Raw genomic sequence first — 12500 nt, 5'->3', positions numbered from 1 at the left:
GAAAAATTTTCACTGAAAACTCTGTTTTAATCCACGATTTGGAAAACAAAATGAAGAAATTCTCCTTTCAGTGTCAAAGATTCCTACAGAGAGTCCCTGAATTATTCATGGAATTGCATGTTTTGTTTGCGAAGAAAGGCCATGATATGGTGATTTTACTATTGAAAATCAATGACTCATTGCCATTCTTAATATGTAAAGATATATAAAAATATATAAATAACAATTAATTTAGAAGCATAATAAACATATTTTGGCATTTTACAATACCAAAATAAAATTATCTTCAGTCTTTTGTTTTTACATATATAGTTCTTAACTCTTCCTTTCTTATCCACATTAGACCTGCCACGAGTGTGTGACAGAGCTGATCCCTATTAACGACCCAGTTATTAAGAAACAATCAAATGACAAAACATCTTAGCAATACTGGCAGATGGAGGGGAATCGGCATTAATGATTATAGTTTTTCAGGTTTTATTGGGATAATTTTTCCTTAATAATTTGAATGAGATGTCGGGAGATTGCTTTATGTCAAGTTGCTTAAGAAAATCAATCATGACGATTTTAGAAAGACAAAAGGAAAGATGATATGGTTTTAAGTTGCTTAAGAAAATCAATCACAACTATTTCAGAAAAACAAAAGGAATGATGATATGGTGTCGTTGCTTAGGAAAATAAATCACGACGATTATAGTAAGGCAGAAGGAAAGATGATATGGTGTCGTTGCTTTAGAAAATGAATCACGACGATTTTAGCAAGGCAAAAGGAAAGATGATATGGTGTCGTTGCTTTAGGAAATCAATCACAACGATTTTAAAAAGATAAAAGGAAAAATGATATGGTGTCGTTGCTTAGGAAAATCAATTACGACGATTTTAGCAAGGCAAAAGGAAAGATGATATGGTGTCGTTGCTTTAGAAAACTCAATCACAACGATTTTAGCAAGGCAAAAGGAAAGATGATATGGTGTCGTTGCTTAAGAAAATCAATCACGACGATTTTAGAAAGACAAAAGGAAAGATGGTATGGTGTCGTTGCTTAAGAAAATCAATCACAACGATTTTAAAAAGGCATAAGGAAAGATGATATGGTGTCGTTGCTTAAGAAAATCAATCACAACGATTTTAGCAAGACAAAAGGAAAGGTGATATGGTGTCGTTGTTTAAGAAAATCAATCACGACGATTTTAGAAAGACAAAAGGAAAGATGCTATGGTGTCGTTGCTTAAGAAAATCAATCACGACGATTTTTGAAAGACAAAAGGAAAGATGATATGGTGTCGTTTTTAAGAAAATCAATCACATAACGATTTTAGAAAGACAAAAGGAAAGATGATATGGTGTCAAGTTGATTTAAGAAAATCAATCACGACGATTTTAGAAAGACAAAAGGAAAGATGATATGGTGTCGTTGCTTAAGAAAATCAATCACGACGATTTTAGAAAGACAAAAGGAAAGATGATATGGTGTCGTTGCTTTAGAAAATCAATCACGACGATTTTAGAAAGGCAAAAAAAAGCTGATCATTGTGTCAAGTTGCTTTTGAAAATCAATCGAGAAAGATTTTAGAAAGGAAAAAAGAAAGCTGTCGATTTTTGTGTTGTCATAGGCCAAGTTTTGAAAATCATCACGATGATTTTAGAAAGGAAAAGGAAAGAATGGTGTCAAGTTGATTTTCACGACTGAAACTAAGAAAGGCAAAAGTAAAAATGATATGGTGAAGTTGCTTTAGATTTTTTACTAAGGGTTCGAGGCAAAAGGGATGATATGGTAATCAGGGTTGCTTTAAAATAATTCTTAAGTGATTTTAGAATCAAAACTAAACATAAATGTGCTGCTTTAGAAAATCAAGAAATTTTTTAAAATTCCTTGTGTGATCAGTTGTTTTGAAAATCAGACCGATTTTAGGGAAAAAAGAAAGCTCGTTTTATGTTGTTCACGCCTGAAAGAATATAGAATATTTTCATATAACTAATAGGTTGGGAAAATGGAATTCTTATATACCAAACATAAATATATGAAATATATATATATATAGGTTATATATTATATATATATATATATATATATATATATATATATATATATATATATATATATATATATATATATATATATATATATATATATATATATATATATATATATATATATATATATATATATATATATATGTATATATATATATATGTTTACAGTAAAGTTCGTTTATAACGTTCAGGTCTTGAATAAAATGAAATAATAAAACCCCGGCCTCAATTCAAATAAATGAGCGTAAACTTGTAGGTACGTGACGAATTGTTTATTAGAAATCAGGTATATAACGAGCTATTTTGTACGTCCCTGAATCGTAGCGATAATTTTATTGTTAAACAAACATCGGACACCTGTTGACCCTAGTGAACTTTTATAACTTTGTTGTTATTTCTGCCTTTGTCGTCTATGTAAAATTTTTATGTTATGTGTAATCAAAATTTTTAAACTGATAACCTGTGTTACTTTATTGTTATTCCAAGTGAAATCCGTGTCAACAGATTGATTCTTCACACAAACAGAAAACTATTACGATAAAAATAACCACTAGAACCCTAATACAATACTCATTACACGTATTGCATATATATTTTAATTTTGTTATACACATTAAAATGTTGTACATTGTATTAGAAATATGAACTTAATCTCATTTGAAGGTTTTAAATAAAAAAATACTAAAAAATATCATTCTAATTTTATTATAAACATTAAAATGCATATCCAGTTCTTAAACTAATAAAGACTATTATCGAAATGTATTAGAAATCTTATGCACTATAGGAGAATCGATGCTTACGTGGCGATTTATCTTCTGCCTGTCATTTCATTCTGTATCAAAACAAGGGATTTGATAATTGTAATCATTCCAAATATGTATATATTATTACGAATATAAATTTTATATATGTATATATATAATATATATATATATATATATATATATATATATATATATATATATATATATATATATATATATATATATATATATATATATATATATATATATATATATATATATATATATATATATATATATATATATACATATATATATATATATATATATATATATATATATATATATATATATATATATATATATATATATATATATATATATATATATATATATATATATATATATATATATATATATATATATATATATATATATATATATATATATATATATATATATATATATATATATATATATATATATATATATATATATATATATATATATATATATATATATATACATTCTCCACGACATGGCGCCCTAAAATTCAAACATCTTTATTATTACTGAAACTGATACTGATTTACCAGTCAATGAAATTACGCTCTGCACAAATTAAGAATATTAATCCATCTACTGCAAAGGAATCATACCAAAATAAATTCAGCACTAGAAAGAATCCTTTTCACTTTTCTGAAGCGTGGCAATGGCGGAGGGATGGTATTAAAATGCGATTATATTTTTAAATAAATTGTTCGTCAATTCTGTGACGAATATGCAGGCTTCGGAAAAATGAATAAAGAGAAACAGAAACAAGAAGAGAGGAAAACTCGAGATTTTTTATCACTGAAAAGGGTAAGAGACCGAACTGAATAATTACTACACTTTCCAAGTAAATAATCATGCATAATTAAAAAGAATGGACGAAAAATTGGATACGGTTAAAGAACCACAAGTCTATTATTATTATTATTATTATTATTATTATTATTATTATTATTATTATTATTATTATTATTATTATTATTATTATTATTCAGGAAATGAACCCTGTTCATATATAACAAGCCCACAGTGGCAATTGACTTGATATTCAAGCATTCAAAGAATTATTATTATTATTATTATTATTATTATTATTATTATTATTATTATTATTATTATTATTATTCAGGAAAATGAATATTATTCTATATATAACATTTATTCAGTGGAAGACTTTTGATTAAAGACTTCTCTTCATTCAAGCTCGCCTTATTTGTCATTTATTATTATTATTATTATTATTATTATTATTATTATTATTATTATTATTATTATTATTATTGTTATTATTATTCAGAAATTATTATTATTATTATTCAGAAAATGAACCTTATTGAATTTATACACGGGCTTCAGCGGGGGTTATTATTATGGCGAATTATGTTTATTGCAGTCAGCGAACTTATTATTAGCCAAATTAAGCTCGAAATTATTATTATTATTATTATTATTATTATTATTATTATTGCCGTTTATTATTATTATTATTATTATTATTATTATTAAAAAAATTAACCCTATTCATATGTAACAAGTCGTAGAGGCTATTGACTCCGAAATTCAAAGCTCATCAGGGCATTCCAATTATTATTATTATTTTATTATTCGTTATTATTATTATTATTATTATTATTATTATTCTTCTTATTATTATTATTATTATTCCTGAAAATTATTATTGTTTTTTCTCTCAAGGAATGAGGAATTGACTTAGCATTCAAAATTTTCTATTCATCATAGTATCCCGGATTATTATTATTAAATTGTCGCGGGAGATGGAAAGAATTAGTATTATTATTATTATTATTATTATTATTATTATTATTATTATTATTATTATTATTATTATTATTCCAATTTAGAAGGTAATCCTCAGGACATTTATATGAAACAAGCTTCTACAGAAGACTAAACTTGAAATTCAAGCTCAAGCTTTGAAAGAGGCTAAAGAACATTAAAGGAAACACAGAAAGAAGAAATAAGTGTTTGGAAAAGAAAAAAAAAAATAAATCAGCACATTGATATAAACAGATAACAACATAAATAAATTAGCAATACACGAGGTGAATTGTTATAGGGTAGTAATGCATTGCATCTTCTCAGGGAGAGCGTGCCACACTCCAGCGGTGTAAGGAACAAAAGACCTCTGGAACTTAGAAGTTCGACAGCGTGGAACATTCATTGCATATTGCTGCTGCTGTCCAGCAAATCTGGTTGCTCTCTGCGGTCAAAGAGGGTCAGGGATCAGTTTTAAAGCGAAAGTTCTCTGTTAAATTATAATTTATGAAAAAGTTGACAAGAGAACATCCGTCGATTGGTCCAAGTCGTAACTGCTAATGTTAGGAGAAAAAAATCAAAGAATCATGATTTGGAAATTAAACGAAGAAATTTTCCTTCATTGTCAGGATTCCCTAAGAGGAGATACAAATTTGTATTATGGAATAGCATCTGCTTTGATTGCTATGTAAGTCAGCTACTCAGTTACTCTATTGGCCTCGCTGTGACTCATTACCATTCGCGCCAAACTTCTCAGGTCCGTTTCAAAATATATAGATAAAAATTAAACGAGAATCATGATAAACATATTTTGGCATTTTACAATGCCACTTAGAAAATTATCTTCACTCATTCAAGTCTTTTTGAATATAAGTCTTAAGTCAGTTCTTTTCATCCAAGCTTACATATTACCCATGACTGAGTTGTTGACAAAAATAAAGTAACAAAACATCTTAGCAAAATTGACATGAATAGGATTCGGTATTAATCATTATAGTATTTCAGGTTTTTCTGGGATACTATTTTGCCTACAAAACTGAAAGAGTTGTTTCTCCTTATCAAAAAGCTGTTAGGAGATTGCTTGATGGTTTTACAAAGGCAAAAAGAAAGACCGCCTGGTTTGAAGTTTCTCTAGAAAGTCCATCACGACGATTTAGAAAGGCGAAAAGAAAGATGGCCTGGTGCGAAGTTTCTCATTCTTATGTTTGCGATTTTATATTTGTTATATTTATTTCGCTTCCTTATTTGTTACTTTGTATGTCGACTTCCTTATTTTTTCATGTCCGTACTGTTTATTTTTCATTTGTATTTAGGCATTTTTGTTTTTTGCTAATGTCTTATTTGTGTTATCCTTAGTTCAGTTTGTTACTTTTAAACGTTTCAGTTCATTAAATAATAGTTGTATTGTTATTATTAGTATATTTTGGTGTATTCTTATTTTATTTAAGAGTTTTGTTATAATTAAATCTTATTTTACATATGTCTTCTTTGTTATTATTCTTAGTTCATTTTGGTACTGATATTTTTTGAGTTCATTGAATAACAGTTATTGTTCAATTATATGTTATTTTGCATATGACATTGTGGTACTTATGTTTTAATCATTTTCCTTGAATGTAAGTTAATTTTCAACTATATATTTTTTTGCATATGTCTTATTTGTGTTATTATTCTTACTTCATTTTACTTTGAAGGTTTTTAGTACATTGAATAAAAGTTATTTTTCAGTTATATGTTTATTATTTATACTAATACTGATACATACATTGAAACATACAATAATACCTATACATTGACAAATACACAAAATATGTGTTTACATTAATACTAATACAATGACACGTAAAAAAATATATAAATATATATATATATGTTTGCATATATATTATATATATATATATATACATTAACATACTATACATTAAATATATTGATACACTCAAAAATATATATATATATATATATATATATATATTATATATATATATATATATATATATATATATATATATATATATATATATATATATATATATATATATATATATATATATATATATATATATATTATATATATATATATATATATATATATTTATATAGACAACTAGAGGCTCTCCAGGAAGCTGCTGGTTGGCAGAGAAATGTTAAGGTCCCTGGGTGTGGACGTCACTCCAGGTGCAGACAGTTGCACGTGCAGCACCGCCACCTATTGCACTGTGAGGTTGAGAGGCTGGGTCATGCCACCACTAGGTGTAGCAAGTAGCATGTATGTTGGAGTCGTAGCAGGAGGGGGAACTGGGGCCACAGGCGGAGCGTCCCAAAGGGCTTCTGCTTGGGTGTGGGGTATAAGCTGGCGTGGGGGCCTCATGATGCCCTCTTTGGTTGCCCTCACAAAGCGCTGTATGGCGGAGAGGAACTCCACCTTCAGTGCCATCCTGAGCTTGGGCCTCACATCCACACAGTCGTAGGCAAGCTCGCCCAGAGCATTCCACCATTACATCAACTTGGGGTCAGCCACAGGTTTTATGACACCCTCTAGCCTCTCCTGAGCTGACTCAGCTTGTTGCAGCAACACTGACGAACAGGGGACTAGTGTGCCAATGCCAGCAGGATCAGAAGGGGCAGGATCAACAAAGGCAGGACATTGGGCAGGAGGGTTGGTGCAAACAGCTGCAGCAGACTGTAAAGAGATGGAACATGTATGAGTAAATGTAAATAAATGTACTGTGAATGACAAGGTTGTGGTTTCATTAATTAAATAAACTCTGCAATAAAGTTTCAGTCACTAATTTACTAAACAAAGAAACACTAAAGTAAGACATACCATCAGAAGTCGCAACACCTTGGGCTTCCTTTGTTGGATGATGTGAGGCTTGAGGAAGTGGACGACGTTCAGTATCCACCTCTCACAGTCCGTCAGTTGTCTGCTGGCCCCTGACCACTTTTTTCCACTGTGAGGCGTCCAAAGCGGGTACTGAGGGAGGTAAACCAGGTCCGGAGGTCAGTGCCTGACACAGGAGGATCAAGTGACCGCCCTTCTCCTCAAATGCCCTGCACACCTTTGCCTTGTCCTTGTATGCAGTCATCCCCTTATTGTATATGAATTCTGCCTCCTGCTTCAACCACTCCCCCACCAGCCTCTCATTTGTGTCTGAGAGGATGACAGAGGGGTTTTTCTTGCAGCATGTCTTTGCTTCATCAGTCCCAGGGCCGGTGTCGTCAGCAGCTTCCTCGCTGACGTCGTCATCGACGTAGTCTTCATCCAGGGCGATGTCCTCATCGTTGAATAGGCTGTTGTCATCTGGCCATGTCCACCTCGTCGGCCTCTTCGAGGTGTATCACCACATCTTCCTCCTCCATAGTGCCTGCAGGGTGCCTGTAGCAAGTGGTCTCTTTGTTGAGGCCGTCTCAGCTCCTGACTGGGACATTGGAGGTTGGTAAGTACCATTCCGCTGTCTTTTGGTGTTTTTCTTGGGCACTGTAGTCTGCAGGCCTACTAACGAAGGCGCTGGTTGGGTGAGAGAAGGTGTTGCTGCTACGTGTCTGGGAGAGGAACCGAAGCCTCATACATGCTGTGCATCGTTTCATACACCCAACACAGCGCTGCCTTTTTGTATTGGGTACCAGGAGAGCGGTGCTGTTGCCATGTATGCTCCCGCACCACATGAGGACCCACGCGGTGCTTGGTGGGAACAGGCGAGCAGCGTGGTACAACACATCACCGTCCCGCAGGCACGCCACCCACGCTACACACGCACCACGCTGTGAATGTGGAGCCACACAAAATGATGGTTGACATGAGTAGATATGTATCTTTTGAACATATCGAAAGGTACACAGCTTCCCACGCATGCTGGGCTGGTGCGTAGCAACCTCCAGACTCCCCCCGCATGCCCACAATCTTAAATACCATTGCAGGACATTTTCGTAGTACTAAAGCAAGCTGTTCCCAACTACTAATTTCCGTGCATGCGTGGGCATGCGTGACTTGATACGTGAATGTGTGAAGCTGGGTCTTGGCCGGAAGCTAAAAAGCAGGAAGTACCCTTAACTGACGTATCATACGCCGTGTTTATGGCCAATTCCTCTGTAAACAGCCCATTCACCCACTGGTTCACATTCCTCCCAATTACATATCGAAGCAAATTCACTACCTCTCTGTTATGAGATTCCTCTACACTTTTGCTGACAGTCGATAGGCCATGCCAGTGAAATGTTTAATTTCTCTTCCTTTGTCTGTTATCACTCGTGGACGAGTGCCCTTAATTATGAATGAATACAAAGCTTGAGCCTGGTATGAGTATGCCACGTGAATGCATCCACAGATTTTTTGGATGCAGTTGCTAGCCTCATGCCCATGCGTCACATATGTGAGGTTTTGCGTTAATGTCGCCTGACAGTCGTTACTGGTCACCCCTCCAGTCATTAGCAGAGTGATAGTGAATGGGAAACAATTTGTGGTGTATAAAATTATGAATGCACAACATTCCAAGTGAAATTTATCTTTGAGATTATACATTAATCAGGAAGGGTAATAAAATATCTCCAGTTGGAAGCAGGTATAAAGCCAATTAAGTTTTATTTACTCAGGTATAAAGCCAATCAAGTATAAAGCCAATCAAGTTATTTAAACACATAAATAAAGAAATGTCATAAATTGTCTTAGAAATACCATGATTACATAACTGAGACCACTTAATTGCTATAATAGGGCATTTGGTCTGTGTATTCCTTTGTAATTGCTATATTCTTTTTCTTGATAAATTTGTTTTGCTAAATAAGCAACAATGAATTAGAGAATTTATGTAATGCATGCGTGGATTGCATGCATACAATTTCCCTAAGAAATTGTTACTTTCCTTTTGTATATATTTCATCAATCTGGCTAATTTCGGTGTTCAGGAATATTGTTGCTGCAACGCCATGTTGATATTAAATAAACTTATAAATGATCATTGTGCAATAGTGAAACTGTGACACTCCACTCCTATAGCAGGTGATAGATTAAAGAAAATGGAAGGTGGGAATAAACTCTAGTTTCAGGGGAACTGTCACCCATTCATTATTAACTGGATGATTGAAAGCATTGTATTTCTGTAATACGTGTTCCGTTAATAATAATAATAATAATAATAATAATAATAATAATAATAATAATAATAATAATAATAATAATAATTTCTACGATTTTCAGTTCTTCGTAAAGGAAGAGCAATAGATGTTCTAAAATAATAATAATAATAAATAATAATAATAATAATAATAATAATAATAATAATAATAATAATAATAATAATAATAATAATAATAATAATAATAATTTTCTACATCTTTCAGTTCTACATGAAGGAAGTTCAATGTGCCAGTGAAGAAAAACATAACAGTAAAAACAATTATACCAAGGAAGCTTCTTTTCCTTTTATTTATATCCTGTTGTTGTTGGTGCTGCTGTTCCTACTTGTCTTTTTGTTGGCATTGGGTCAACAGAATACACCACTGCTATATTGATGACTTCTGAAATGAGAAAAAGGTGAAAACGATATCACATGAGCACCTAAAAACCAAATGATATTAGTTATTATCCACTTTCTCTCCCTCTTTGTCTCTCTGTTTGTTTGTGTGGGTGTTTTTTATTTACATGCAGGTACACAAACACACACACACACAGACACACACACACACACACATATATATATATATATATATATATATATATATATATATATATATATATATATATATATATATATATATATATATATATATATACATATCTATATATACACACACACACACACACACACACACACACACACATTATACACACACATATATATATATATATATATATATATATATATATATATATATATATATATATATATATATATATATATATATATATATAGGTGGTTATTATTGAATCCAGACCTGTAATTTCCCTACTTGAATCATTTCTTTGCTTATACTTCCACTAAAATCCATTGAAATTCAGAAGTGCATTTTGACCAATGATTTATCTCGTTTTTATGGTAATTGCAATAAAACATCTTTGGAATGGAGTATAAAATTTAGGCCAAAGGCCACGCTTGAGGACCTATGAGGTCATTCAGAGCTGAGAGTAAAAATTAGAGGTTTAACAGGAGGAAAACCTCGCAGTTGCATTACTAAGCAATTGCTAGGAGAGGGTGGAAAACAAGATGGAAGAAAGTTAACATGAACGAAGTTGCGATAGAAAGTGGTTGCAGCTAGGCGCAAAACAGATGCTGTAAAGAGTCTCAAGTAACGCCCCTACGGGGCACTGTGTTAGGTGCTCTGACGGCACTACCCTATCGCGGGGTGTAATCATCTTTGGAGCCTGAAGCTGTTGAAGAAGTTGTGCAGGAAAGTGGGCCGAGGCCAAAGCGACTGCCTGGGGAAAAAAAGGCAGAGAACAACGATAGTGAAGGAAAGATGATTCTTAAGAGGGCATTTTGAACAGGTTGGCGTACTTACTCCCTTGGTAACAGCATCTGGAATTGTGGTCAGGGCAGCACAAGAAGCTGGTAGAGAGGTATCCTACTGAACACAGCAAGTACAATTGAAGCCTTGGCAGAATGCAGTTGTGCTGGGGCGATATCCACGCTTGCAAATTCCTGTGGGAGAGCAATATCCTTTGCCTTTGGCGCAGGTGGTTCCATCGCATTTGTTCTTGCAACACCTGTTTAAAAATAAACGAAAACAAAAGAAAATGATTTGATTTAAACTTATGGAAGGTTATTCTGGATTCTTATGCGAGTGAGTGTAGATCTTTATAAATGTCAAATGGATGTATCGTTTAGGCAATCTGGAATTTTTAATAGGGTATCGTTTAGGCAATGGGACTGATTCATTTTATTGTTAGCATATATATGTACATACATACATATATATGTATGTATATATATATATATATATATATATATATATATATATATATATATATATATATATATATATATATATATATATATATATATATATATATATATAAAATATATATCATAAATCTTTATATCCATATATATATATATATATATATATATATATATGCAATATATATATTATATTGGCTATTGGTATATATATATATATGCAACAATATAGAATATATGTTATATTTACATTGTAATGGTATATGTGTGTTCAGATATCATTAATATATATATATATATATATACAACCAAATAAAAATATATAGAACAACATTAATCTTGAGAACAATAGGAAAATAAACTCACTTGCAGCATCCATGATGAAAGAGATCCACCAGCGTGGTATTCGCTGGAGGTGCAATTGGTGGAGCAACGTCCTCCTGCCTTTTTACATTTGCTATTGGTCTTAGTTTCTTTGCATGCTGCCAACAACGAGAACAGTAGTGTTGTCAATTTACAGTGAATGGTATACTTGGAATAAAAGTAACCTCAGATGTAAACTTTATAATATGAGGTTTCAGATACTTATTTTATACAGTTATATGAGTACTTGAATACCCACAACTAAACAACAAATAAGGACTTGAATGCCTACAGCCAAACTAAAAAGGACTTGAATATTCACAACCACTCAAAAAAAGGACTTAAATGCTTACAACCACACAAAAAAAGAACTGGGCACTCACAACCACAAATAAAGGTCTTGGATATTCACAACCATACAAAAGAAAGAGGACTTGAATGCTCACAACCATACAAAAAAAAGGTTTGGATACTCACATCCACAACAAGTACAGTACCACCGAGAAGAGCAAACGTTAGTGGTATAATCACACGAGCCCGTCAGCCATACCATCTTGCACATGCCGTTGTGTTGACTAACACATTTTCTTTACAGGAAGAAAAAAAAAATAAGGACAAATTTAGTCGTTTAACT

At 32.0% G+C, this 12500-nt stretch overlaps 3 protein-coding genes and 1 long non-coding RNA gene across 5 annotated transcripts in view; 2 read left to right on the top strand and 2 right to left on the bottom strand.

The window, feature by feature from the left end:
• LOC136849674 (uncharacterized) overlaps nt 1-11893 on the bottom strand; it is an 18432-nt gene extending 6539 nt beyond the window's left edge. Inside the window, exons 1-3 of one of the 2 annotated variants that reach the window (XM_067123005.1) lie at nt 11870-11893; nt 11106-11310; nt 9838-10124 (exon numbers count right to left, since the gene is read on the bottom strand). In XM_067123005.1, the coding sequence (XP_066979106.1) occupies nt 10030-10124; nt 11106-11310; nt 11870-11878 (309 nt within the window). In that variant the 5' untranslated portion in view covers nt 11879-11893 and the 3' untranslated portion in view covers nt 9838-10029. Of the gene's footprint in view, nt 1-9837; nt 10125-11105; nt 11311-11869 lie in introns of those variants that run through there. The other variant, XM_067123012.1, reaches the window with a different exon arrangement.
• LOC136844887 (uncharacterized) overlaps nt 1-12500 on the top strand; it is a 239130-nt gene that overhangs the window by 26941 nt on the left and 199689 nt on the right. The gene's annotated exons all lie outside the window — the stretch shown is intronic.
• Nucleotides 1-12500, top strand: part of LOC136844882 (uncharacterized) — a 96779-nt gene that overhangs the window by 41119 nt on the left and 43160 nt on the right. The window lies entirely within an intron of this gene.
• The window catches only part of LOC136849684 (uncharacterized), a 3922-nt gene continuing 3316 nt past the window's right edge, over nt 11895-12500 (bottom strand). The window contains exons 3-4 of the long non-coding RNA XR_010856382.1: nt 12344-12453; nt 11895-11985 (exon numbers count right to left, since the gene is read on the bottom strand). This is a non-coding gene — a long non-coding RNA (uncharacterized lncRNA). The remainder of the gene's footprint in view (nt 11986-12343; nt 12454-12500) is intronic.

This window comes from Macrobrachium rosenbergii, chromosome 2 (assembly GCF_040412425.1).
Source record: "Macrobrachium rosenbergii isolate ZJJX-2024 chromosome 2, ASM4041242v1, whole genome shotgun sequence".
Classification (NCBI taxonomy): domain Eukaryota; kingdom Metazoa; phylum Arthropoda; class Malacostraca; order Decapoda; family Palaemonidae; genus Macrobrachium; species Macrobrachium rosenbergii.
Note: the sequence above shows the minus strand (reverse complement) of the source record. Positions and strands in the feature narration are given on the sequence as shown.